This window comes from Bombina bombina, chromosome 9, assembly GCF_027579735.1.
Source record: "Bombina bombina isolate aBomBom1 chromosome 9, aBomBom1.pri, whole genome shotgun sequence".
Taxonomy (NCBI): Eukaryota; Metazoa; Chordata; class Amphibia; order Anura; family Bombinatoridae; genus Bombina; species Bombina bombina.
This window is the reverse complement of record NC_069507.1, coordinates 263,060,660-263,087,128: the sequence shown is the minus strand read 5'-3', so window position 1 is coordinate 263,087,128 and position 26,469 is coordinate 263,060,660. Positions and strand designations below refer to the sequence as shown.

The following is a 26,469-nucleotide window of genomic DNA, read 5'->3' as shown; positions in this document are numbered from 1 at the left end:
CCTTAAAAGGGCAGTTAGCTCTTTTGCGGCCCAAACCCTAATCTAAAAAATAAACCCACCCAATACACTCTTAAAAAAACCTAACACTAACCCCTGAAGATCGTCTTACTGTTATGAAGACCGGACATCCATCCTCAAGGAAGCGGCAGAAGTCTTCATCCAACTGGGCCGAAATCCTTAACGAAGCCGGGAGAAGTCTTCATCCAAGCCGGGTGAAGTGGTCCTCCATACGGGCAGAAGTCTTCTTCCAGAGGGCATCTTCCATCTTCATCCATCCGAGGCGGAGCGTGTCCATCTTCAAGACATTCGGCGCGGAGCATCCTCTTCAAACGACGGCTTCTTACTGAATGACGGTCCCTTTAAGCGATGTCATCCAAGATGGTGTCCCTTAGATTCTGATTGGCTGATAGAATGCTATCATTTTCAGGGCAATGGGGAGCTTAGGTTTTTTTAGATAGATTTTTATTTGGGGGGTTGGTTGTGTGGGTGGTGGGTTTTACTGTTGGGGGGGTTGTTTGTATTTTTTTTTACAGGTAAAAGAGCTGATTACTTTGGGGCAATGCCCCGCAAAAGGCCCTTTTAAGGGCTATTGATAGTTTAGTTTTTGCTAGGGTTTTTTTATTTTGGGGGGCTTTTTTATTTTGATAGGGCTATTAGATTAGGTGTAATTAGTTTAAATATCTTGTAATTTGTTTATTATTTTCTGTAATTTAGTGATTTAGTGTTTTTTTTGTACTTTAGCTAATTTTATTTAATTTATTTAATTGTTGTTAATTTAGTTAATTTATTTAATTATAGTGTAGTGTTAGGTGTTATTGTAACTTAGGTTAGGTTTTATTTTACAGGTACTTTTGTATTTATTTTAGCTAGGTAGTTATTAAATAGTTAATAACTATTTAATAACTATTCTACCTAGTTTAAATAAATACAAACTTGCCTGTAAAATAAAAATAAACCCTAAGCTAGCTACAATGTAACTATTAGTTATATTGTAGCTAGCTTAGGATTTATTTTACAGGTAAGTATTTAGTTTTAAATAGGAATAATTTAGGTAATAATATAAATTTTTATTTAGATATATTGTAATTATATTTAAGTTAGGGGGTGTTAGGGTTAGACTTAGGTTTAGGGGTTAATACATTTAGTATAGTGGCAGCGACGTTGGGGGTGTTAGATTAGGGGTTAATAAATGTAGGTAGGTGGCGGCGATGTTAGGGACGGCAGATTGGGGTTAATAATATTTAACTAATGTTTGCAAGGCGGGAGTGCGACGGTTTAGGGGTTAATATGTTTATTATAGTTGCGGCGATGTCCGGAGCGGCAGATTGGGGTTTAAAAAATATAATGTAGGTGTCTGCGATGTCGGGGACAGCAGATTAGGGGTTAATAAGTGTAAGATTAGGGGTGTTTAGACTCAGGGTTCATGTTAGGGTGTTAGGTGTAAATATAAATGTTATTTCCCTATAGGAATCAATGGGGCTGCGTTACTGAGTTTGACGCTGCTTTTTTGCAGGTGTTAGACTTTTTCTCAGCCGGCTCTCCCCGTTAATTCCTATGGGGAAATCGTGCACAAGCACGTACGACCAGCTCACCGCTGACTTAAGCAGTGCTGGTATTGGAGTGAGATATGGAGCAAAATTTTGCTATACGCTCACTTTTTGTCTTTTGACGCCGGGTTTGTAAAAACCTGTAATACCAGCGCTGTATTTAAGTGAGAGGTGAGAAAATACTGCTCGTTAGCACCGCATAGCCTCTAACGAAAAACTCGTAATCTAGCCGTATATGATTTAGTTATACTCTCAATTTCAGTTTTTGATCCCAAAAATCAAGGTACTAAAACAAAATAAATGCAAATCATAATAAATTTGGTGAGTTTATCAAGATTAATAAAACATTTGATTTTCTTTTAAATGATTTTGTGTAGTGATAAGAATGCTGCAAAAATACATCATAATACAGAATACTAACTTAACTATGAAATCATTTTTAACATAATATATTAAATTGTGCAGTCATCAGGCAAATAGTTTATTTATTGCAGCTTTCACATCTTTGTTCCTTAAACTATATATAAGGGGGTTTAACAAAGGAATTATGTTGACATAAAGGACTGATATGACTTTCCCGTCATTCAGTGAGTATGAAGATGCTGGTTTCATGTACATACAGGTGATCATGATGTAGAACAGACTCACTACAGTGAGATGAGAAGCACAAGTGGAGAACGTTTTGTGTCTTCCTTCCCTGGAAGGTATCTTGAGAATAGCAGAGATAATATGGATATATGATGTTATTGTGAGTAAAAAACAGTTCATAACGATTAATACACCCTCTGAAAATATTATAATCTGTACAGGAAATGTGTCATTACAAGCAAGTGACAATAAAGGTGTGAGATCACAAAAGAAATGATTTATATGGTTTGAAGAACAGTATTGAAGATCAGAAATGAACACACTAATGGGCATAGCGGCTAACAATCCAGCGACCCATGCAGCACCCACTAATATCTGGCAAACATGTCTGTTCATAAGCAAATTGTAGAACAGTGGTTTGCAGATAGCTACATAACGATCATATGACATAGATGTTAGTAAAAGGTATTCTGTGCTTCCAAAAGAGTTGAAGAAAAACAGTTGAGTCATGCATGCTCTAAAAGAAATAATTTTGTTGCTTGTGAGGGTTATATACAGAAGTTTTGGAGCAGTGACAGACGTGTAGAAGATATCAAGGAATGACAAATTACATAGGAAGAAATACATAGGGGTCTGCAAGCGAGAGTCATACAGGACAAGGGTTATGATCAAAAGGTTGTTCAACATGGTCAGAAGATAAATTAGCAGAAAAAACAGGAAAAGGTGAACTCTAAGCTCATCAGTGATAGAGAATCCTAAGATCAGGAACTCAGACATGCTGGTCTCATTAAGGAAAGGTTTTCTCATGGCAACTGAAAGAATGGAATAAAACAATTAAATATAACATTTTAATGGAATAAAACAATTAAATATACAATTGATGACTGTAAAAGTGTCAAATTGTGAAGTAAAAAACAAAAGAGTATCCAGATTTGTCTATAGTGAGAACATTGTACAACCAAACATATAAAATAGTCTTTGTTTTTTCAATTCTAAATTAAATATTTAACAAACAATACAAATAATTTCTCTAAAAATGTATTAAAGGGGACATTAAACAGTAAATAAACACGAGTTATAATGACTTATTAAAAACAAAGTTTAGTCTTAGAATATGTAGATGTATTTTACATTTTTTATTAACTGCTTCTATATTGAAAAAAATAAGGTGAAAGTTTATATTTCTATGAAGTACCTTACGGCTAGATTACGAATTTTGTCGTAAAGCCGTGCATTGCTAACGCTTAGTTTCAGCTCACCGCTCACCTACAAACAACGCTGGTATTACAGGTTTTTTTCAACCCGGCGTTAGCCTTTAAAAAGCGAGCGTTGAGTAAAATTTAGCTCCACATCTCACCTCAATACCAGCGTTGCTTATAGTAGCGGCAAGCTGGCTAAACGTGCTTATGCACGATTTCCCCATAGGAAACAATGGGGCTGAGACGGCTGAAAAAAAAAAAACACCTGCAAAAAAGCAGCGTTCAGCTCTTAACGCAGCCCTATTGTTTCCTATGGGGAAATACATTTTATGTCTACACCTAACACCCTAACATGAACCCCGAGTCTAAACACCCCTAATATTACACTTATTAACCCCTAATCTTCCGCCCCCGACATCGCCGACACCTGCATTATATTATTAACCCCTAATCTGCCACTCCGGACACCACCGCCACATACATTATACTAATGAACCCCTAATCTGCTGCCCCCAACATCGCTGAACCCTACATTACATTAATAACCCCTAATCTGCCGCCCCAATGTCGCCGCAACCTACCTACAATTATTAACCCCTAATCTGCCGCCCCCAACGTCGCCGCCACTATAATAAAGTTATTAACCCCTAAACCTAAGTCTAACCCTAACCATAACACCCCCCTAATTTAAATATAATTTAAAATAATATAAATAAAATAACTACAATTAAATAAATTATTCCTATTTAAAACTAAATACTTACCTATAAAATAAACCCTAAGATAGCTACAATATAACTAATAGTTACATTTGTATCTATCTTAGGGTTTATTTTTATTTTACAGGCAACTTTGTATTTATTTTAACTAAGTACAATAGTTATTAAATAGTAATTAACTATTTAATAACTACCTAGCTAAAATGAGTACAAATTTACCTGTAAAATAAACCCTAACCTAAGTTACAATTACACCTAACACTACACTATAATTAAATTAATTACCTAAACTAACTACAATTAATTACAATTAAATTAAATAAACTAAAGTACGAAAAAAAAAACGCACTAAATTACAGAAAAAAATAAAATAATTACACGAATTTTAAACTAATTACACCTAATCTAATCCCCCTAATAAAATAAAAAAGCCACCCAAAATAATAAAAATCCCTACCCTATACTAAATTACAAATAGCCCTTAAAAGGGCCTTTTGCGAGGCATTGCCCCAAAGTAATCAGCTCTTTTACCTGTAAAAAAAAATGTACAATACCCCCCTAACATTAAAACCCACCACCCACACACCCAACCCTACTCTAAAACCCACCCAATCCCCCCTTAATAAAACCTAACACTAACCCCTTGAAGATCACCCTACCTTGAGATGTCTTCACCCAGTCGAGCACAAGTGGTCCTCCAGACGGTCCGAAGTCTTCATCCTATCCAGGCAGAAGAGGACCTCCATACGGGCAGAAGTCTTTATCCAGGCGGCATCTTCTATCTTCATCCATCCAGAGCGGAGCGGGTCCATCTTCAAGCCAGCCGACGTGGAGCATCCATCCAGACCTCTATCAGCTAATCGGAATTAAGGTAGGAAAAATCCTATTGGCTGATGCAATCAGCCAATAGAATTGAGCTTGCATTCTATTGGCTGATTGGAACAGCCGATAGAATGCGGGCTCAATCCTATTGGCTAATTGCATCAGCCAATAGGATTTTTCCTACCTTAATTCCAATTGGCTGATAGAATCTGATGTCCGGTCGGCAGATTAAGGGTTAAAAATTTTATTGAAGTGTTTGCGATGTGAGGGGGGGGCTCGGTTTAGGGGTTAATAGGTAGTTTATGGGTGTTAGTGTACTTTTTAGCACTTTAGTTAAGAGTTTTATGTTACGGCGTTAGCCCATAAAACTGTTAACTACTGACTTTTAAATGCGGTAGGAGTCTTGACAGGAGAGGCTGTACCACTCACTTTTTCCAAGACTCGTACCGGCATTAGGAAAATTCAATTGAAAAGATAGGATACGCAATTGACATAAGGGGATTTGCGGTATGCTCGAGTCGCGGAAAAAAAGTAAGCGGTACACCTGTACTTGTCAGACTCGTAATACCAGCGGCCGTTAAAAAGCAGCGTTGGGACCCCTCAACGCTGCTTTTTAAGGCTAACGCAAGACTCGTAATCTAGGCGAATGTTTCTATAAAGTAATGGACACATTCAAGTTAAGTAAAGTCTCTTAAACATTGATATATTCCACACAGTCATCATTTACACACTTTTCATGTCCCTAATGGATTTTCAGTAGATTTGCGCTACATAAACCTTATTCTCTTTACAGCTGAAAGAGATCATATTATTCCAGTCTATCAGATAACTGTTCGAGCACATATAATTTACCCAATTCAACAGCTTTAAATTAACATATTTTGGAATCAGATTTCTTTTTATTGAAATCTTATACTGAATCAAAGCAATGAGTATACATTAGATGTCACAGCTTTGAGTAGTTAATTGTTATAGATTTAATTCACTGGCAGGAAGACAGGTCACTGTAATCACATAATGGGGCATCATCTCATCAAATCACAAAATGTGGAAAATGTTTCAGCAAAGACTCCTGTCAACAGCTGCTCAGTTAAAGTCCTTGATCAAGTTTAATTTGCATAAAGGTTTTATCAATCTTAAAAGTATTTCACACAATCCATCAGCATCTCAGTTATGTCAATTTAGTTTGTAAACTGCACTCAGTTCTGGTTTCAGTTCTTAATCCAACTCTCATTCTCTCCCTCTTTATTGCTTAGTTCCTTGCAGCTAGCCTGGAAGCAATTCTATTTTTCTGAAGGCAAAAAAACAGCTTTACTACCTACTAATATTTAAACTGTGTGGTGAATTATTTTTGTCATTAATTAGGAAAAGTTTCCAGTCCCTTAAAGGCATTTTTTGTTTAGACCCAATGGCCTAGATTACAAGTGTAGAATTTTTTGTTGCTCATGAGAACTAACTGCTCTCAAGGTAAAAAATTATTGCTCTCGGTTAGCGCTGGTATTAAAAAAAAAAAAAGTAAAAAGTTAGAGAGCGAGCAAAAGACTCAGACACACTAACTTCAGGACTTCAGATATCATGAGATATCATGAGACTGCTAGCTCCCTCTCTCCATAGACTTCTATGTGGCACGCTTAAGAAGTCTTTTCATTTTATCAGTTGTGCGCTAACCTGGAACTGCGCTAGACTAACTGCGCTAAACCGAAGGTGTGTAAGTATTTTTTAATTCCTATGTTCTTCACTTAGAAGAAAATATTCTTTTTATTTTTTAATTAAATACTTTCGGTTAGATTACGAGTTTTGCGTTAGCCTTAAAAAGCAGCGTTGAGGGGTCCCAACGTTGCTTTTTAACACCCGCTGGTATTACGAGTAATTCTGCGATTTTAACATACCGCAAATCCCCTTACGTCAATTGCGTATCCTATCTTTTCAACAGGATTTTCCTAACGCCGGTATTACGAGTCTTGGAAAAAGTGAGCGGGTACACCCTCTCCTGTCAGACTCCTACCTCTTACCTAACAACTCCTAAAACTCTTAACTAAAGTGCTAAAAAAGTACACTAACACCCATAAACTACCTATTAACCCCTAAACCGAGGCCCCTCCACATTGCAAACACTTCAATAAAATTGTTAACCCCTAATCTGCCGACCGGACATCGCCGCCACTTAAATAAATATATTAACCCCTAAACCGCCACACTCCCGCCTCGCAAACACTAGTTAAATTGTATTAACCCCTAATCTGCCGTCCCTAACATCGCTGACACCTACCTACATTTATTAACCCCTAATCTGCCGCCCCCAACATCGCTGACACTATATTAAATATATTAACCCCTAAACATAAGTCTAACCCTAAACCTAACCCCCCCTAACTTAAATATTATTTAAATAAAACAAAATAAAATTACTACAATTAAATAAATTATTCCTATTAAAATTAAATACCTGGGCCTAGATTTGGAGTTTGGCGGTAGCCGTGAAAAACCAGCGTTAGAGGCTCCTAACGCTGGTTTTAAGGCTACCGCCGGTATTTGGAGTCATTCAAAAAAGGGTCTAACGCTCACTTTTCAGCCGCGACTTTTCCATACCGCAGATCCCCTTACGTCAATTGCGTATCCTATCTTTTCAATGGGATCTTTGTAACTCCGGTATTTAGAGTCGTGGCTGAAGTGAGCGTTAGAAATCTAACGACCAAACTCCAGCCGCAGAAAAAAGTCAGGAGTTAAGAGCTTTCTGGGCTAACGCCGGTTCATAAAGCTCTTAACTACTGTGCCCTAAAGTACACTAACACACATAAACTACCTATGTACCCCTAAACCGAGGCCCCCCCACATCGCCGACACTCGATTAATTTTTTTTAAACCCCTAATCTGCCGACCGCCACCTACGTTATCCTTATGTACCCCTAATCTGCTGCCCTAAACACCGCCGACCCCTATATTATATTATTAACCCCTAATATGCCCCCCACAATGTCGCCGCCAGCTACCTACACTTATTAACCCCTAATCTGCCGTCCGCACGCCGCCGCCAGCTACATTATAGCTATGTACCCCTAATCTGCTGCCCCGAAAACCGCCGACCCCTATATTATAATTTATTATCCCCTAATCTGCCCCCCCACAACGTCGCCTCCACCTGCCTACACTTATTAACCCCTAATCTGCCGACCGGACCGCACCGCTATTATAATAAAGTTATTAACCCCTAATCCGCCTCACTAACCCTATAATAAATAGTATTAACCCCTAATCTGCCCTCCCTAACATCGCCGACACCTAACTTCAAACATTAACCCCTAATCTGCTGACCGGAGCTCACCACTATTCTAATAAATTTATTAACCCCTAAAGCTAAGTCTAACCATAACACTAACATCCCCCTAAATTAAATATAATTTAAATCTAACGAAATAAATTAACTCTTATTAAATAAATTATTCCTATTTAAAGCTAAATACTTACCTGTAAAATAAATCCTAATATAGCTACAATATAAATTATAATTATATTATAGCTATTTTAGGATTTATATTTATTTTACAGGCAACTTTGTATTTATTTTAACCAGGTACAATAGCTAAAATAGTTAAAATAATTACAAAATTACCTGTAAAATAAATCCTAACCTAAGTTACAATTAAACCTAACACTACACTATCAATAAATTAATTAAATAAAATACCTACAATTACCTACAATTAAACCTAACACTACACTATCAATACATTAATTAAATACAATATCTACAAATAATACAATGAAATAAACTAACTAAAGTACAAAAAATAAAAAAGAACTAAGTTACAAAAAATAAAAAAATATTTACAAACATTAGAAATATATTACAACAATTTTAAACTAATTACACCTACTCTAAGCCCCCTAATAAAATCAACAAAGACCCCCAAAATAAAAAAATGCCCTACCCTATTCTAAATTACTAAAGTTCAAAGCTCTTTTACCTTACCAGCCCTGAACAGGGCCCTTTGCGGGGCATGCCCCAAAGAATTCAGCTCTTTTGCCTGTAAAAAAAACATACACTACCCCCCCCCCAACATTACAACCCACCACCCACATACCCCTAATCTAACCCAAACCCCCCTTAAATAAACCTAACACTAAGCCCTGAAGATCTTCCTACCTTATCTTCACCTCACCAGGTATCACCGATCGGTCCTGGCTCCAAAATCTTCATCTAAGCCCAAGCGGGGGCTAGACATCCATCATCCGACGGCTGAAGAAGTCCAGAAGAGGCTCCAAAGTCTTCATCCTATCCGGGAAGAAGAATAGATCCGGACCGGCAACCATCATCTTCCAAGCGGCATCTTCTATCTTCATCCGATGAGGACCGGCTCCATCTTGAAGACCTCCACGCGGAACATCCTCTTCAACCGACGACTAGACGACGAATGACGGTTCTTTAAATGACGTCATCCAAGATGGCGTCCCTCGAATTCCGATTGGCTGATCAGGATTCTATCAGCCAATCGGAATTAAGGTAGGAATATTCTGATTGGCTGATGGAATCAGCCAATCAGAATCAAGTTCAATCCGATTGGCTGATTGGATCAGCCAATCGGATTGAACTTGATTCTGATTGGCTGATTCCATCAGCCAAACAGAATATTCCTACCTTAATTCCGATTGGCTGATAGAACCTATCAGCCAATCGGAATTCGAGGGACGCCATCTTGGATGACGTCATTTAAAGGAACCGTCATTCGTCGTTCAGTCGTCGGCCAGGATGGATGTTCCGCGTCGGAGGTCTTCAGGATGCTGCCGCTCCGCTCCGGATGGATGACGATAGAAGATGCCGCTTGGATGAAGACTTCAATCGGATGGAAGACCTCTTCTGCCCCGCTTTGATGAAGACTTCTACCGGATGGAGGACCTCTTCTTGCTCCGCTTGGATGAAGAATTTGGCTCGGCTGGGTGAAGACGACTCAAGGTAGGGAGATCTTCAGGGGCTTAGTGTTAGGTTTATTTAAGGGGGGGTTTGGGTTAGATTAGGGGTATGTGGGGTGGTGGTTGTAATGTTGGAGGGGGGTATTGTATGGGTTTTTTTACAGGCAAAAGAGCTGAACTTCTTGGGGGCATGCCCCGCAAAGGGCCCTGTTCAGGCTGGTAAGGTAAAAGAGCTTTGAACATTAGTAATTTAGAATAGGGTAGGGCATTTTTTTATTTTGGGGGTCTTTGTTATTTTATTAGGGGGCTTAGAGTAGGTGTAATTAGTTTAAATTGTTGTAATATATTTCTAATGTTTGTAAATATTTTTTTATTTTTTTGTAACTTAGTTCTTTTTTTATTTTTTGTACTTTAGTTAATTTATTTCATTGTATTTATTTGTAGGAATTGTATTTAATTTATTTATTGATAGTGTAGTGTTAGGTTTAATTGTAGATAATTATAGGTATTTAATTTAATTTATTTATTGATAGTGTAGTGTTAGGTTTAATTGTAACTTAGGTTAGGATTTATTTTACAGGTAAATTTGTAATTATTTTAACTATTTTAGCTATTAAATAGTTCTTAACTATTTAATAGCTATTGTACCTGGTTAAAATAAATACAAAAGTTGCCTGTAAAATAAAAATAAATCGTAAAATAGCTATAATATAAATATAATTTATATTGTAGCTATATTAGGGTTTATTTTACAGGAAAGTATTTAGCTTTAAATAGGAATAATTTATTTAATAAGAGTTAATTTATTTCGTTAGATTTAATTATATTTAACTTAGGGGGGTGTTAGTGTTAGGGTTAGACTTAGCTTTAGGGGTTAATAAATTTATTAGAATAGCGGTGAGCTCCGGTCAGCAGATTAGGGGTTAATGTTGAAGTTAGGTGTCGGCGATGTTAGGGAGGGCAGATTAGGGGTTAATTACTATTTATTATAGGGGTTAGTAAGGCGGATTAGGGGTTAATAACTTTATTATAATAGCGGTGCGGTCCGGTCGGCAGATTAGGGGTTAATAAGTGTAGGCAGGTGGAGGCGACGTTGTGGTCGCAGATTAGGGGTTAATAAATATAATATAGGGGTCGGCGGTGTTAGGGACAGCAGATTAGGGGTACCTAGGGATAATGTAAGTAGCGGCGGTTTACGGAGCGGCAGATTAGGGGTTAATAATAATATGCAGGGGTCAACGATAGCGGGGGCGGCAGAATAGGTGGTTAGACTCGGGGTACATGTTAGAGTGTTAGGTGCAGACGTAGGAAGTGTTTCCCCATAGCAAACAATGGGCCTGCGTTAGGAGCTGAACGCGGCCTTTTTTGCAGGGTTAGGTTTTTTTTCAGCTCAAACAGCCCCCATTGTTTTCTATGGGGGAATCGTGCACAAGCACGTTTTTGAGGCTGGCCGCTTCCGTAAGCAACTCTGGTATCGAGAGTTGCAGTTGCGTTAAATATGCTCTACCGCTCCTTTTTTGGAGCCTAACGCAGCCATTCTGTGGACTTCTCAATACCAGAGTTATTTTAAAGGTGCGGCCAGAAAAAAGCCAGCGTTAGCTACGCGGGTCGTTACCGACAAAACTCTAAATCTAGCCGCTAGAAAATAAACCCTAACGGCTAGATTTAGAGTTTTGTCGGTAACGACCCGGGTAGCTAACGCTGGCTTTTTCTTGGGCCGCACCTTTAAAATAACTCTCGGTATGAGAGTCCACTGAAAGGCTGCTGGTAGGCCTCCAAAAAAGGAGCGTAGAGCAATATTTAACGCAACTGCAACTCTCGATTCCAGAGTTGCTTACGGACGCGGCCAGCCTCAAAAACGTGCTCGTGCACGATTCCCCCATAGGAAACCAATGGGGCTGTTTGAGCTGAAAAAAAACCTAAACCACCTGCAAAAATGCCGCGTTCAGCTCCTAACGCAGGCCCCATTGTTTGCCTATGGGGAAACACTTCCTATGTCTGCACCTAACACTCTAACATGTACCCCCGAGTCTAAACCACCCCTAACCTTACACTTATTAACCCCCTAATCTGCCGCCCCCCGCTCTCGCTGGAACCCCCTGCATATTATTATTACCCCCTAATCTGCCGCTCCGTAAACCGCCGCTACTTACATATCCCTATGGTACCCCTAATCTGCTGCCCCTAACACCACCAACCCCTATATTATATTTATTAACCCCTAATCTGCCCCCCACAACGTCGCCTCCACCTGCCTACACTTATTAACCCCTAATCTGCGACCGGACCTGAGCGCTACTATAATAAAATTATTAACCCCCTAATCCGCCTCACTAACCCTCTAATAAATAGTATTAACCCCTAATCTGCCCTCCCTAACATCGCCGACACCCTAACTTCAATTATATAACCCCTAATCTGCCGAATGAAGAGCTCACCGCTATTCTAATAAATGTATTAACCCCTAAGCTAAGTTTAACCCTAACACTAACACCCCCCTAAATTAAATATAATTTTAATTCTAACGAAATTAATAACTCTTATTAATAAATTATTCCTATTTAAAAGCTAAACTACTTACCTGTAAAATAAATCCTAATATAGCTACAATATAAATGTATAATGATATTATAGCTATTTTAGGATTAATATTTATTTTACAGGTAACTTTGTATTTATTTTAACCAGGTACAATAGCTATTAAATAGTTAAGAACTATTTAATAGCTAAAATAGTTAAAAATAATTACAAATTTACCTGTAAAAATAAATCCTAACCTAAGTTTACAATTAAACCTAACACTACACTATCAATAAATAATTAAATAAAATACCTAAAATATCTACAATTAAACCTACACTACACTATCAATAAATAAATTAAATACAATTCCTAAAAAAAACATACAATACCCCCCCCAACATTACAACCCACCACCCACATACCCCTAAATCTAACCCAAACCCCCCTTAAAATAAACCTAACCACCTAAGCCCCTGAAGATCTCCCTACCTTGAGTCGTTCTTCACCCAGCCCGAGCCAAATTCTTCATCCAAGCGGAGCAAGAAGAGGTCCCTCCATCCGGTAGAAGTCTTCATCCAAAGCGGGGCAGAAGAGGTCTTCCATCCGATTGAAGTCTTTAATCCAAGAGGGCATCTTCTATCGTCATCCATCCGGAGCAGAGCGGCAGCATCCTGAAGACCTCCGACGCGAACATCCATCCTGGCCGACGACATTCCCTGAACGACGAATGACGGTTCCTTTAAATGACGTCATCCAAGATGGCGTCCCTCGAATTCCGATTGGCTGATAGGATTCTATCAGCCAATCGGAATTAAGGTAGGAATATTCTGATTGGCTGATGGAATCAGCCAATCAGAATCAAGTTCAATCTGATTGGCTGATTGGATCTAGGTTTATTTAAGGGGGGTTTGGGTTAGATTAGGGGTATGTGGGGTGGTGGGTTGTAATGTTGGGGGGGGGGTATTGTATGTTTTTTTTTACAGGCAAAAGAGCTAAACTTCTTGGGGCATGCCCCGCAAAGGGCCCTGTTCAGGGCTGGTAAGGTAAAAGAGCTTTGAACTTTAGTAATTTAGAATAGGGTAGGGCATTTTTTTATTTTGGGGGGCTTTGCTATTTTATTAGGGGGCTTAGAGTAGGTGTAATTAGTTTAAAATTGTTGTAATATATTTCTAATGTTTGTAAATATTTTTTTATTTTTTGTAACTTAGTTCTTTTTTATTTTTTGTACTTTAGTTAGTTTATTTTCATTGTATTTATTTGTAGAGAATTGTATTTAATTTATTTATTGATAGTGTAGTGTTAGGTTTAATTGTAGATAATTATAGGTATTTAATTTAATTTATTTATTGATAGTGTAGTGTTAGGTTTAATTGTAACTTAGGTTAGGATTTATTTTACAGGTAAATTTGTAATTATTTTAACTATTTTAGCTATTAAATAGTTCTTAACTATTTAATAGCTATTGTACCTGGTTAAATAAATACAAAGGTACCTGTAAAATAAATATTAATCCTAAAATAGCTATAATATCATTATAATTTATATTGTAGCTATATTAGGATTTATTTTACAGGGTAAGTATTTAGCTTTAAATAGGAATAATTTATTTAATAAGAGTTAATTAATTTCGTTAGATTAAAATTATATTTAACTTAGGGGGTTGTTAGGGTTAGAGACTTAGCTTTAGGGGTTAATACATTTATTAGAATAGCGGTGAGCTCCAGTCGCAGATTAGGGTTAATAATTGAAGTTAGGTGTCGGCGATGTAGGGAGGGCAGAATTAGGGGTTAATACTATTTATTATAGGGTTAGTGAGGCGGATTAGGGGTTAAATAACTTTATTATGGTAGCGCTCAGGTCCGGCTCGGCAGATTAGGGGTTAATAAGTGAGGCAGGTGGAGGCGACGTTGTGGGGGGGCAGATTAGGGGTTAATAAATATAATATAGGGGTCGGCGGTTGTTAGGGGCAGCAGATTAGGGGGTACATAGGGATAATGTAAGTAGCGGCCTCTTTGCGGTCGGGCAGATTAAGGGTTAATTATTGTAGGTAGCTGGCTGCGACGTTGTGGGGGGCAGGTTAGGGGGTTAATAAATATAATATAGGGGTCGGCGGTGTTAGGGCAGCAGATTAGGGGTACATAAGTATAACGTAGGTGGCGGTCAGCAGATTAGGGGTTAAAAAAATTGAATCGAGTGTCGGCGATGTGGGGGGACCTCGGTTTAGGGGTACATAGGTAGTTTATGGGTGTTAGTGTACTTTAGAGCACAGTAGTTAAGAGCTTTATAAACCGGCGTATAGCCAGAAAGCTCTTAACTACTGGACTTTTTTCTGCGGCTGGAGTTTTGTCGTTAGATTTCTAACGCTCACTTCAGACACGACTCTAAATACCGGAGTTAGAAAGATCCCATTGAAAGATAGGATACGCAATTGACAGTAAGGGGATCTGCGGTATGGAAAAGTCGCGGCTGAAAAGTGAGCGTCTTAGACCCTTTTTTGAATGACCTCAAATACCGGCGGTAGCCTAAAACCAGTGTTAGGAGCCTCTAACGCTGGTTTTCACGGCTACCGCCAAACTCCAAATCTAGGCCTAAGATAGCTACAATATAACTAATAGTTACATTTGTATCTATCTTAGGGTTTATTTTTATTTTACAGGCAAGTTTGCATTTATTTTAACTAGGTAGAATAGTTATTAAATAGTTATTAACTATTTAATAACTACCTAGCTAAAATAAGTACTAATTTACCTGTAAAATAAAACCCTAACTTAAGTTACAATTACAACCTAACACTGCACTATAATTAAATTAATTACCTAAACTAACTACAATTAAATACAATTAAATTAAATATAACTAAATTATGAAAAATAAACAAACACTAAATTACAGAAAATAATAAATAATTACAATTTTTTTTAAAACTAATTACACCTAATCTAATCCCCTAAATAAAATAAAAAAGCCCCCCAAAATAATAAAAATCCCTACCCTATACTAAATTACAAATAGCCCTTAAAGGGCCTTTTGCGGGGCATTGCCCCAAAAGTAATCAGCTCTTTTACCTGTAAAGAAAAATACATTACCCCCCAACATTAAAACCCACGCACCCAACCCTACTCTAAAATCCCAACCAATCCCCCCCTTAATAAAACTAACACTACCCCCTTGAAGATCACCCTAACTTGAGATGTCTTCACCCAGCGGGCACAAGTGGTCCTCCAGATGGTCCGAAGTCTTCATCCTATCCGGGCAGAAGAGGACCCCCCAGACGGGCAGAAGTCTTCAAGATGGCGTCCCTTCAATTCCGATCAGCCAATCGGAATTAAGGTAGAAAAAATCCTATTGGCTGATTAGAACAGCCAATAGGATTGAGCTTGCATACTATTGGCTGATTGGAACAGCCAAATAGAAATGCAAGCTCAATCCTATTGGCTGATTGATCAGCCATAGGATATTTTTCTACCTTAATTCCGATTGGCTGATAGAATTCTATCAGCCAATCGGAATTGAAGGGACGCCATCTTGGATGACATCATTTAAAGGACCCGTCATTGTTCCAGTCGCCATCAACCGAAGAGGATGCTATGCGTCGTATGTCTTCAAGATGGACCCCGCTCCGCTCCGGATGGAATAAGATAGAAGATGTCGTCTGGATGAAGACTTCTGCCCGTCTGGAGGTCCTCTTCTGCCTCGGATAGGATGAAGACTTCGGACCGTCTGGATGACCACTTGTTGCCTGGCTGGGTCAAGACATCTCAAGGTAGGGTAATCTTCAAGGGGGTAGTGTTAGGTTTTATTAAGGGGGGATTGGGTGGGTTTTAGAGTAGGGTTTGGGTGTGGGGGTGGTGGGTTTTAATGTTGGGGGGGTATTGTATTTTTCTTTACAGGTAAAAAAGCTGATTACTTTGGGGCACTGCCCTGCAAAAGGCCCTTTTAAGGGCTATTTGTAATTAAGTATAGGTTAGGGATTTTTATTATTTTGGGGGGCTTTTTTATTTTATTAGGGGGATTAGATTACTTGTAATTAGTTTAAAAAAATTGTAATTATTTTATTATTTTCTGTAATTTAGTGGGTTTTTTTTTCGTAATTTAGTTTATTTAATTTAATTTTATTTAATTGTAGTTAGTTTAGGTAATTAATTTAATTATAGTGTACTGTTAGGTGTAATTGTAACTTAGGTTAGGGTTTATTTTACAGTTAAATTTGTACTTATTTTAGCTAGGTAGTTATTAAAAAGTTAATAACTATTTAATGACTTTTCTACCTAGTTAAAATAAATACAAAGTTGCCTGTAAATAAAAATAAACAATGTCACTATTAGTTATATTGTATCTATCTTAGGGTTTATTTTATAGGTAAGTATTTAGTTTTACATAGGAATAATTTATTTAATTGGAGTTAATTTATTTAGATTTATTTAAATTATATTTAAATTAGGGGGGTTAGGGTTAGACTTAGGTTTCGGGGTTAATAACTTTATTATAGTGGCAGCGACGTTGTGGGCGGCAGATTAGGGGTTAATAAGTGTAGTTAGGTTGCGGCGACGTTGGGGGGCAGATTAGGGGTTAATACATATAATGTAGGGTTTCAGCGATGTTAGGGGCAGCAGATTAGGGGTTCATAGGGTATAATGTAGGTGGCGGCAGTGTCCCGAAGCGGAAGATTAGGGGTTAATATTATATGCAGGTGTCGGCGATGTCGGGGTCGGCAGATTAGGGGTTAATTAGAGTAAGATTAGGGGTGTTTAGACTCGGGTTCATGTTAGGGGTGTTAGGTGTAGACATAAAAAGTATTTCCTCATAGGAATCAATGGGGGCCTGCGTTAAGAGCAGGTGTTAGGTTTTTTTTTCAGCCGTCTCAGCCCCAATGTTTCTTATGGGGAAATCGTGCACGAGCACGTTTAGCCAGCTCACCGCTACCGTAAGCAGCGCTGGTATTGAGGTGAGATGTGGAGCTACATTTTGCTCAACGCTTACTTTTCTGAGCTTTCAGGAAACTCGTAATATCAGCGCTGTCTTAAGTGAGCGGTGAGAAAAAAAGGAGCGTAAGCACTGAACAGCCTTACCGACAAAAACTTGTAATCTAGCCATTTGTAAATTATAATAATTATTATTATTATTTATTAACCAGCCGATTACGCAGTGCTATACAAAGAATTAAAACATTAAAGGTACAATAATTGAGTTATACAAAAGGACAGGAATGCCCTGCCCTTGAGCACAATCAGTAGTAGTTCACTTTAAATACAAAGTGGCTCTCAAGCTTTCAATCTAAAGAGAGGGAATGGACACAGAACATAAGGGAGAAGGGAAGTAAGTCTGATATAAGGCAGGGTAAACTGTTTTGCAAATCTGGAGTCTGATGGGGTTTTTTTTTTGTTTTTGTTTTTTTTTAAATATTTATTTAGAGCCACCAGTGGGTTCAGCATATCAAAACACATAATTGGTGTCACACATGACGGAAAAGAAAATATATGCATTCAGATCATGAATGACGTAAACCAAGTACAAAAACAAATATGATAAACTTCTTGTAAACATACTGTTTTTGTTTTAAGTTTATATTAAACAATGCCAAATTTGTTACAAAGAGCCTGGAAAGTTTCAAGGGTTAGATCTGGTCTTGCTTTTTGTTTTAACCCAAATTAGACCTTACTTTGCTAATGTCAAAAGACTATATTAGAGAGGCCCGGGGTTGAAGTTAGGATTTCTTATGATTGGGAGAAATTCTGAAACAAATGGAGTACAATTAGGGGCCCATTTATCAAGCTCCGTACAGAGCTTGTGGGCCCCTGTTTCTGGCGAGTCTTCAGACTCGCCAGAAGAACAGCAGTTATGAAGCATAACCACTGTCCGCCAGCTCTGAGCAGGCGGACAGGAATCACTACAATTCAACCCGATCGAGTATGATCGGATTGATTGGCCCCCCCTCCTGTCTGGCAAGCCGATTGGCCGTGAGTCAGCAGGGGGCGATGTATGCACCAGCAGCTCTTGTGAGCTGCTGGTTGCTAATGGTAAATGCGGAGAGTGTATTGCTCTCCGCATTCAGCGAGGTCTTGCGGACCTGATCTGCACTGTCGGATCAGGTCCGCAAGACCTTTAATAAATAGGCCCCTTAGACTCTAGACAGAATTTTTGCCATGCTAAGACTATGTTTTTAATTGTTATTAAGTTACAGATATTGGATGTTAAGGCGCTTGAAGGACAATGATGTATGGTATTCAGGTGAAATGCGCTATTAAATTATATTCACACTGCAGAAAAGTGACCTGTTCCTTTCGGGTAATCCAATCTATCTCAAATTTGATCAAGGTGGCTAAATTATAATGTTTGATATTTGGTAGGGGCTTGAGAAAAGAGAGGCTTGAGAAAGGGCTTATTGTTAGGCCCGAAACGTGCTGTATTTGACCTGTGTTTAAAAATAAAAGTCACTTTGCTCACTGCTGGAGGCTGCCTTCTTTTACTTGAATTGTTTGGGCTTGGTCAGCCCTCTCCGTGCACTAGTGAGTAGTGGGTGCTGTATCCATCTTTATTCATTTGATATTTGGTAGGGCCAGACCTGCCGAAAGTCTAGAATTCATAAGACACCCCAAAAGCTATCCGGGGGATTAGCTCCTTTACAAATAAACCTAGAACAAGATTTGTTGAACCTTTGGATATCTGCTTTGGGTATTAATACCAGAACATTTTGCATTAATATAGCAGTTTCGGAAATATTAAAGTTTTAATTAACATGGCACATGGGAAATTTTAATGGTACCAATCATGAGGATTTGCTCTTAATCTAATGTCCAAATAATTAATTCAATTGAAGTCTCTATAAAAGGGTTTATTCATATTATTATCTCCAGATTTGAATAGCCATAATAGCTCCGATTTCATCAGATTAATCCTATAATCTGAAATATTGCCAAAAAGGTGAATGTCAGCTAATAGGCTGGGTAAGTTGACCTTAAGATTGCTTAGGAATAGTAATAGGTCATCTGCATATAGCGAAATAGTTTCTGTCCACCTAATTGTATTCCATCAAGATTTTGGGGAAGAAGGATCGCCAAGGGTTCCAAAGAGATATTAAAGAGGAGCGGGGACAATGGACAACCTTGTCTAGTGCCCCCTATGTAGACAGAATCACTTGGAAAGTGAATTATTAATAAGAGAAGATATTGGAGTACTGTATATTAGATGAATAAAATTATTTATATGACCTGAAAAACCAAACTGTTCTAACGTAAACAAAGATGGTCCCAAGCTAATATGATCAAAAGCTTTCTCAGTTGTCAACTGTCAATAATGCAAAATCATTTATACTTCTGGAAATGGATGTGTTTAAATATATTCTAAAAGAAATCTAAAGCCAGCATTACTTTGCGCATATTTTTCACCTGGGTCTTACCACCCATAAAGCCTGTTTGGTTCTCATGTATTATATTACCTAATAGGGTTTAAAGGGCAGTCAAGTCCAAACAACTTTCATGATTCAAATAGGGTATGCAATTTTAAACAAACTTTCCAATTTACTTTTATCACCAATTTTGCTTTGTTCTCTTGGTATTCTTAGTTGAAAGCTAAATCTAGGAAGTTATATGCTAATTTCTTAGAGCTTGAAGGCCCCGCCTCTAATCTAAATGCATTTTGACAGTTTTTCACCATTAGAGGGCGTTAGTTCACGTGTTTCATTATAGATAACATTGAGCTCATGCAAGTCAATTTACTGAGGAGTGAGCACTGATTGGCTAAAGTGCAAGTCTGTCAAAAGAACTGAAATCGTGAGGCATAGAACACAATAGAACCAGCACACACAGTAATGCCCAGTAAAATATGTAGAAGAAAATCTTGGTGCAGCACTGAAGGACTCCCCTTCCTAGGGTCCTAGTATAGATATCACATAGAGCACACAGGTGGCATACCATATAAGGCAAACAGCACCTTTATTGAGCAATGTTTTGGGGCACCTGCCCCTTTATCAAGCTAAACAAACAGTAACCACATTTAACATTACAGGTACTCAGTCTGGTCTGAGGAAGGAGTCTGCGAACCCCCAAAACATTACACTTAATAATAATAATTTATTTATCTAAATCCATTGAGTGCAGACCCTGTTTGGAATTTCTGCTGATAATTTGACTCTGCACCCTGGTTGAAGGACATACTGGAATTGTGAGTGTAGATACACAAAGATATATATATTTAAACATAAAAAAACTATATTTTCTTAATACAAAACATACAGGGAGTGCAGAATTATTAGGCAAGTTGTATTTTTGAGGATTAATTTTAGTATTGAACAACAACCATGTTTCTCAATGAACCCAAAAAACTCATTAATATCAAGCTGAATAGTTTTGGAAGTAGTTTTTTAGTTTGTTTTTAGTATAGCTATTTTAGGGGGATATCTGTGTGTGCAGGTGACTATTACTGTGCATAATTATTAGGCAACTTAACAAAAAACAAATATATACCCATTTTCAATTATTTTTTTTACCAGTGAAACCAATATAACATCTCAACATTCAACAATATACATTTCTGACATTCAAAAACAAAACAAAAAACAAATCAGTGACCAATATAGCCACCTTTCTTTGCAAGGACACTCAAAAGCCTGCCATCCATGGATTCTGTCAGTGTATTGATCTGTTCAACCATCAACATTGCGTGCAGCAGCAACCACAGCCTCCCAGACACTGTTCAGAGAGGTGTACTGTTTTCCCATCCTTGTAAATCTCACATTTGATGATGGACCACAGGTTCTCAATGGGGTTCAGATCAGGTGAACAAGGAGGCCATGTCATTAGATTTTCTTCTTTTATACCCTTTCTTGCCAGCCACGCTGTGGAGTTCTTGGACGCGTGTGATGGAGCATTGTCCTGCATGAAAATCATGTTTTTCTTGAAGGATGCAGACTTCTTCCTGTACACTGCTTGAAGAAGGAGTTTCTCAGAAACTGGCAGTAGGACTGGAGTTGAGCTTGACTCCATCCTCAACCCGAAAAGGCCCACAAGCTCATCTTTGATGATACCAGCCCAAACCAGTAATCCACCTCCACCTTGCTGGTGTCTGAGTCGGACTGGAGCTCTCTGCCCTTTACCAATCCAGCCACCGGGCCCATCCATCTGGCCCATCAAGACTCACTCTCATTTCATCAGTCCATAAAACCTTAGAAAAATCAGTCTTGAGATATTTTCTTGGCCCAGTCTTGACGTTTCAGCTTGTGTGTCTTTTTCAGTGGTGGTCGTTCTTTCAGCCTTCTTTACCTTGGCATGTCTCTGAGTATTGCACACCTTGTGCTTTTGGGCACCTCCAGTGATGTTGCAGCTCTGAAATATGGCCAAACTTGGTGGCAAGTGGCATCTTGGCAGCTGCACGCTTGACTTTTCTCAGTTCATGGGCAGTTATTTTGTGCCTCTGGTTTTTTCCACATGCTTCTTGCGACCCTGTTGACTATTTTGATGAAACGCTTGATTGTTCGATGATCACGCTTCAGAAGCTTTGCAATTTTAAGAGTGCTGCATCCCTCTGCAAGATATCTCACTATTTTTGACTTTTCTGAGCCTGTCAAGTCCTTCTTTTGACCCATTTTGCCAAAGGAAAGGAAGTTGCCTAATAATTATGCACACCTGATATAGGGTGTTGATGTCATTAGACCACACCCCTTCTCATTACAGAGTGCACATCACCTAATATGCTTAATTGGTAGTAGGCTTTCGAGCCTATACAGCTTGAGTAAGACAACATGCCATAAAGAGGATGATGTGGTCAAAATACTCATTTGCTAATAATTCTGCACTCCCTGTATTAAATTTATTAAAAATGATAGTGCATGTTGCAAGTTATTTAACTGGAATGAACTCAAATTGTGTGTATATATATATTTTATATATATATATATCTATATAAGCAAAAGTTCAGAGTTATGTGCACTCTCACCACCATCCTGCAGCTGCCAGGGTGCTCTTGAGGAGTATGGCAGCAACAAAAAAAATGAAGCACTCGCTGGGACTTTTGACATCAAGGTGATAAATTTATTTAGTGATGTTTTGGGACCTCTTGCATCCCTTATTCTGACACCTTGACATATACCATATTCTTTTTAAACCCTGGTTAAAACTTTTGTAAAATTTAAATTACATTTTTTTTTTTAATTTAAAAACTATGTATATATGAGTGTTATACTTTATTTGGATATGTTTTTAATGTGTTTCATTTTGGAGGATACTTTGGAACAACGTATCCTCCATAACAAATAATGAAGGATACTTTGGAACAAACTAGAACATACCATTAACTGGTTATGTCTACGAAGATATCAGGAAAAAACTCAATAATATTAAGGAAAATAAAACTACCAGGCCCAGATGGAATACACCCAAGGGTGTTTCGGGAATTTAGAACTGTTATAGACAAATCACTACTCTTAATTTTACAAGATTTATTATCCCAAGATAGTACCCCAGGATTGGTGTAAATCTGATGTGGTGCCACTCTTCAAAAAGGGAAAGCAGGATGATACAGGAAGCTATAGACCAGTTAGTCTGACATCAAAAATGGGAAGATATTTGAAGAGATTATAAGAGATTATATTGTTGATCAATTTCATGTAAACCAAGATTATGATTCAAATCAACATGATTTTATGAGAAATAGATGATGTCAAAATAATCTAATTAGATTCTGCGAGGAAGTAGTAAAAATATAGATAAAGGGTAATCAGTTGATGTGATATACTTTAGACCTTTGCCACATGAGAGATTAGTGCACAAAATTAAGGACTGTGATTAGCTGAAAAATGTTATGGTCATGGATAAATAACTGGATAAAAGACCGGGAGTAACAAGTAGTAGTGAATGGATTATTACTCAGATTGGACAAAGGTAATCAGTGGAGACCCCCAGTGATCAGTACTGGGCCCTGTTCTTTTTAATATTTTTATAAATGACTTGGAGCAGATGGATTAAATGGCGAATATCTCTATTTTTGCAGATGATACTAAGTTAAGTAGGTCAGAGCAGGATGAACTTTCGTTGCAAAGGATCTGCAAAAAATTAGAAGTATGGGGAGGTAAATGGAAAATGAGATTTAATATGGGAAAATGCAAGGTTCTAATTTTTGGAAGTAAAAATAAGCAGGCAATGTATTATTTAAATGGGACCAGACTTAGCCAAACAGAGGAGGAAAGGGGATTTGGGAGTAGTAATAGATTACAAGCTAAAGATGGATGCACAGTGCAGGGCAGCAGTTTTAAATGCTAAATACTATTACCTAGCATGTATAAAAAGAGCATTGATTTCAAGGGAGGAAAGCATTAATCTGTCACTGTATAAATCCCTGGTAAGACCTCACCTTGAGTATGGAGTGCAGTTCCGGGGACCGATCACAAAAAAAGATATTGCAGAACCTAGGAAACAGTTCAGAGAAGGGCCACAAAGTTAATAAGGGAAATGGAGAATTTAAGCTATGAGGAGAGGCTAGCCAAACTGGGTCTGTTTTCCCTAGAAAAAAGGTGCTTGAGAGGTGACATGATTACTTTATATAAATATATTCAAGGCCTATTTACAGAGATGGCAGAAGCTCTGTTTTATTCCAAGAAAATTGATTGTGACAAGAGGTCACCAATTTAAGGTTGTAGGAAAGGAGAATTTAATCTCCTGCAACGGAAACTTTGTTTCACTGTAAGAGCAATAACTATTGTGGAACTCATTACCAAAGGAGCTAGTGAATGCCAATACCCTAGATACATTTAAAAATTGTCTGGATACATTTCTGACTAGAAATAAAATTCATGGATATGATTGCTTGTATTAAAATAGGTCACCTTTTAGTGGGATTAATTTAAACTCAACTGGACGCTTTTATTATTTTTTGTTTAAGTATATAAGATTTGCATAGTTTTGAACTTGATGGACTTTGCTCTTTTTTCAACCTCATCTACTATGTTACTAATGTTTTGTAATTTTTGTTTAACCTTTACACTTTACCTTCAGGTCTCAGGTCTAGTGCTCTTTGGGATTTCGCTTGAAAGTAAAAAATAAAAGCCCTTTTTTTAATATTGATGCAAAAGTTTCTCACCAATCACAACTTCTTTTTTTCTAGAAACTTATAAACAGGTTTTTAAGACCACTTAATAACGTTCTGACTGCCCTTTTTGACATCTTTGTAAGAATTCCGAAAACAAATCTCAGATGTCGCAAGATACCCTAAAATAGCCTCAGACAACTTTTTAGAGTTGTATTTTTATACATGATCTAGGTTCATTAAATCTCTATTCATCACTTTTGTATAGTCCATCTGCATTGGGCAGGACAACAATTTACATATTTAATGAAAATATAATTTTAAATGGTTTTCGAAAAAAACAAGATTGTTTTCTAATTAATTAGAATGGCTTAGAAAACAATAAAAATATCACCTTAAGCTGCATATGACACTTCTGATAAAATTGAATTTGTGCCTTTTTATTTCAGGACTTATTGAGCGGTTTAGAATCAAATACATTAGTATGTTTAAATTCTTTGTAAACACTGATGAATTATCTACAAATAAATATATCCATATACCCTTAATGGTGAATGATGTATATAAAAAAAAGATTTATTTCACTTTTATAAGGTATAGAGTTTTACCCCAGTGTTAGGAAAACCCCAGGAGTTTATCACCAAGTCAAATTTCATGAAGAATGGTGCAGTTGTTTTGGCTGTAACCTTGTCTAAAAATCTCGATTTCCATTTGAGAAATATTTATTTTTTACAATTTAATAGCTTAAAAATGACTTACCTGGTTTTGTAGTGGGTGCAAGCTCAAATAAAGCTGGACAAATTTCCACCAAATTCTTACAGTCAATTTTATTAAATGGGAAAAGGATCAATAAAGTACATTCAAATACAGAACAGGTGCCCTTTAATTGCTAGAACCGATGATTAAAATAAAAACATTTAAAGAAGTTAAAAAACCACAGAGAATCTTATTAATTTTATTAACCAGTTTAGTAACCAGTTAAAGTGCACAGAGATATCTAACATTTCCAAAATGATAGCAATGCTGCACAAAATGTTGTGAAGAAAAAAAACCTGTATTTTTATCGTTTAATCAATGCCAGTTGCAATGATATATATCTGAATATATATATATATATATATAATATATATATATATATATATACTGAGATTGCTAATGATCTAGTAACATTTGTTATTTTCTCTCTGGAGCACATTGATGTTTCTAATTATGTATCCCAAATGTATTCTGCATGTGTTGTGATTAGTTTACTTTAAAACTAATGTTTAGTACAAAAAATATTTGCAGCGCAACTAATGGATATAGTTGCTAATTATCGGGCTTAGAAATGTAGCTGGGAATATGAAACAAAATAACAATAAAGTAACAATAATAATAATCCCCCAGCACACAAAAATATAAAACAAAGCAATAAAAATAATAAATATACTAATAAAATAATATAATGACTCAAATGTTCCAATAGTGCATTACAAACACACGCACTCCAGATATGCTTACCGGTTCCAAAAAGAGGGCAAATAGTCTTATGAAGTTCAGTTCCCAAAAAGAGATGTTATATCTGTTAATCCCACAGGATGTCCTCAAAATCTTCTTTGTATGCCGGGTGCTGCCAAACTCAGAGGTCACCGAACTCTCTCTATTCCTGAAGAATCTACAGCAGAAACAAGAGAAAAGAGCACAACCCCACATTAATGTAGAAGATTTTGTTTATTGGAACAAAACAATACGGTTAAAAACACTTACAAGAGGTAATATAAAAATCCTGCAGTAACATAGACAGGGGAAAACTCGATCTGTGTTTGTGATATCCACATCCGCTCGCTCCACTATGGGACTGACAGTGTTCCCCACAGCCGTGGATTACCTCTATGTGTCCGCTTTACAGCAAGCTACCAAAGCTCCGCCCCTCAACGCATTCCGTTTGCTCCTTGGCGAACTTTCTCAAGAGGAATTAAACATGTACTAATGTCCAGCTGTAACAACACCCAATATATCAAAATAGTAAACTCCTTATTGCCGTGATTGGCCATTCAGATGTCCGTAGCCTGACCACCCTCCTTCACATGACGTCATTATGGGCGTGCTCATTAGGCCATGATATCGTACCAGGGCCCAATCAGCTGTTCGTTCTGAAAAGGATCAGCC

General features: G+C 37.5%; 1 protein-coding gene across 1 annotated transcript; it reads right to left on the bottom strand.

The window, feature by feature from the left end:
* Window positions 1-2,015: 2,015 nt before the first annotated feature.
* Window positions 2,016-26,138, bottom strand: LOC128640556 (olfactory receptor 1019-like). Its single transcript, XM_053693026.1, has 4 exons — window positions 26,068-26,138; window positions 25,822-25,975; window positions 25,081-25,210; window positions 2,016-2,947 (listed from the first exon to the last, which is right to left on the bottom strand). Exons 1-4 carry the CDS (start codon window positions 26,136-26,138, stop codon window positions 2,016-2,018), a joined length of 1,287 nt encoding a protein of 428 aa, XP_053549001.1.
* Between the last annotated feature and the right edge of the window lie 331 nt (window positions 26,139-26,469).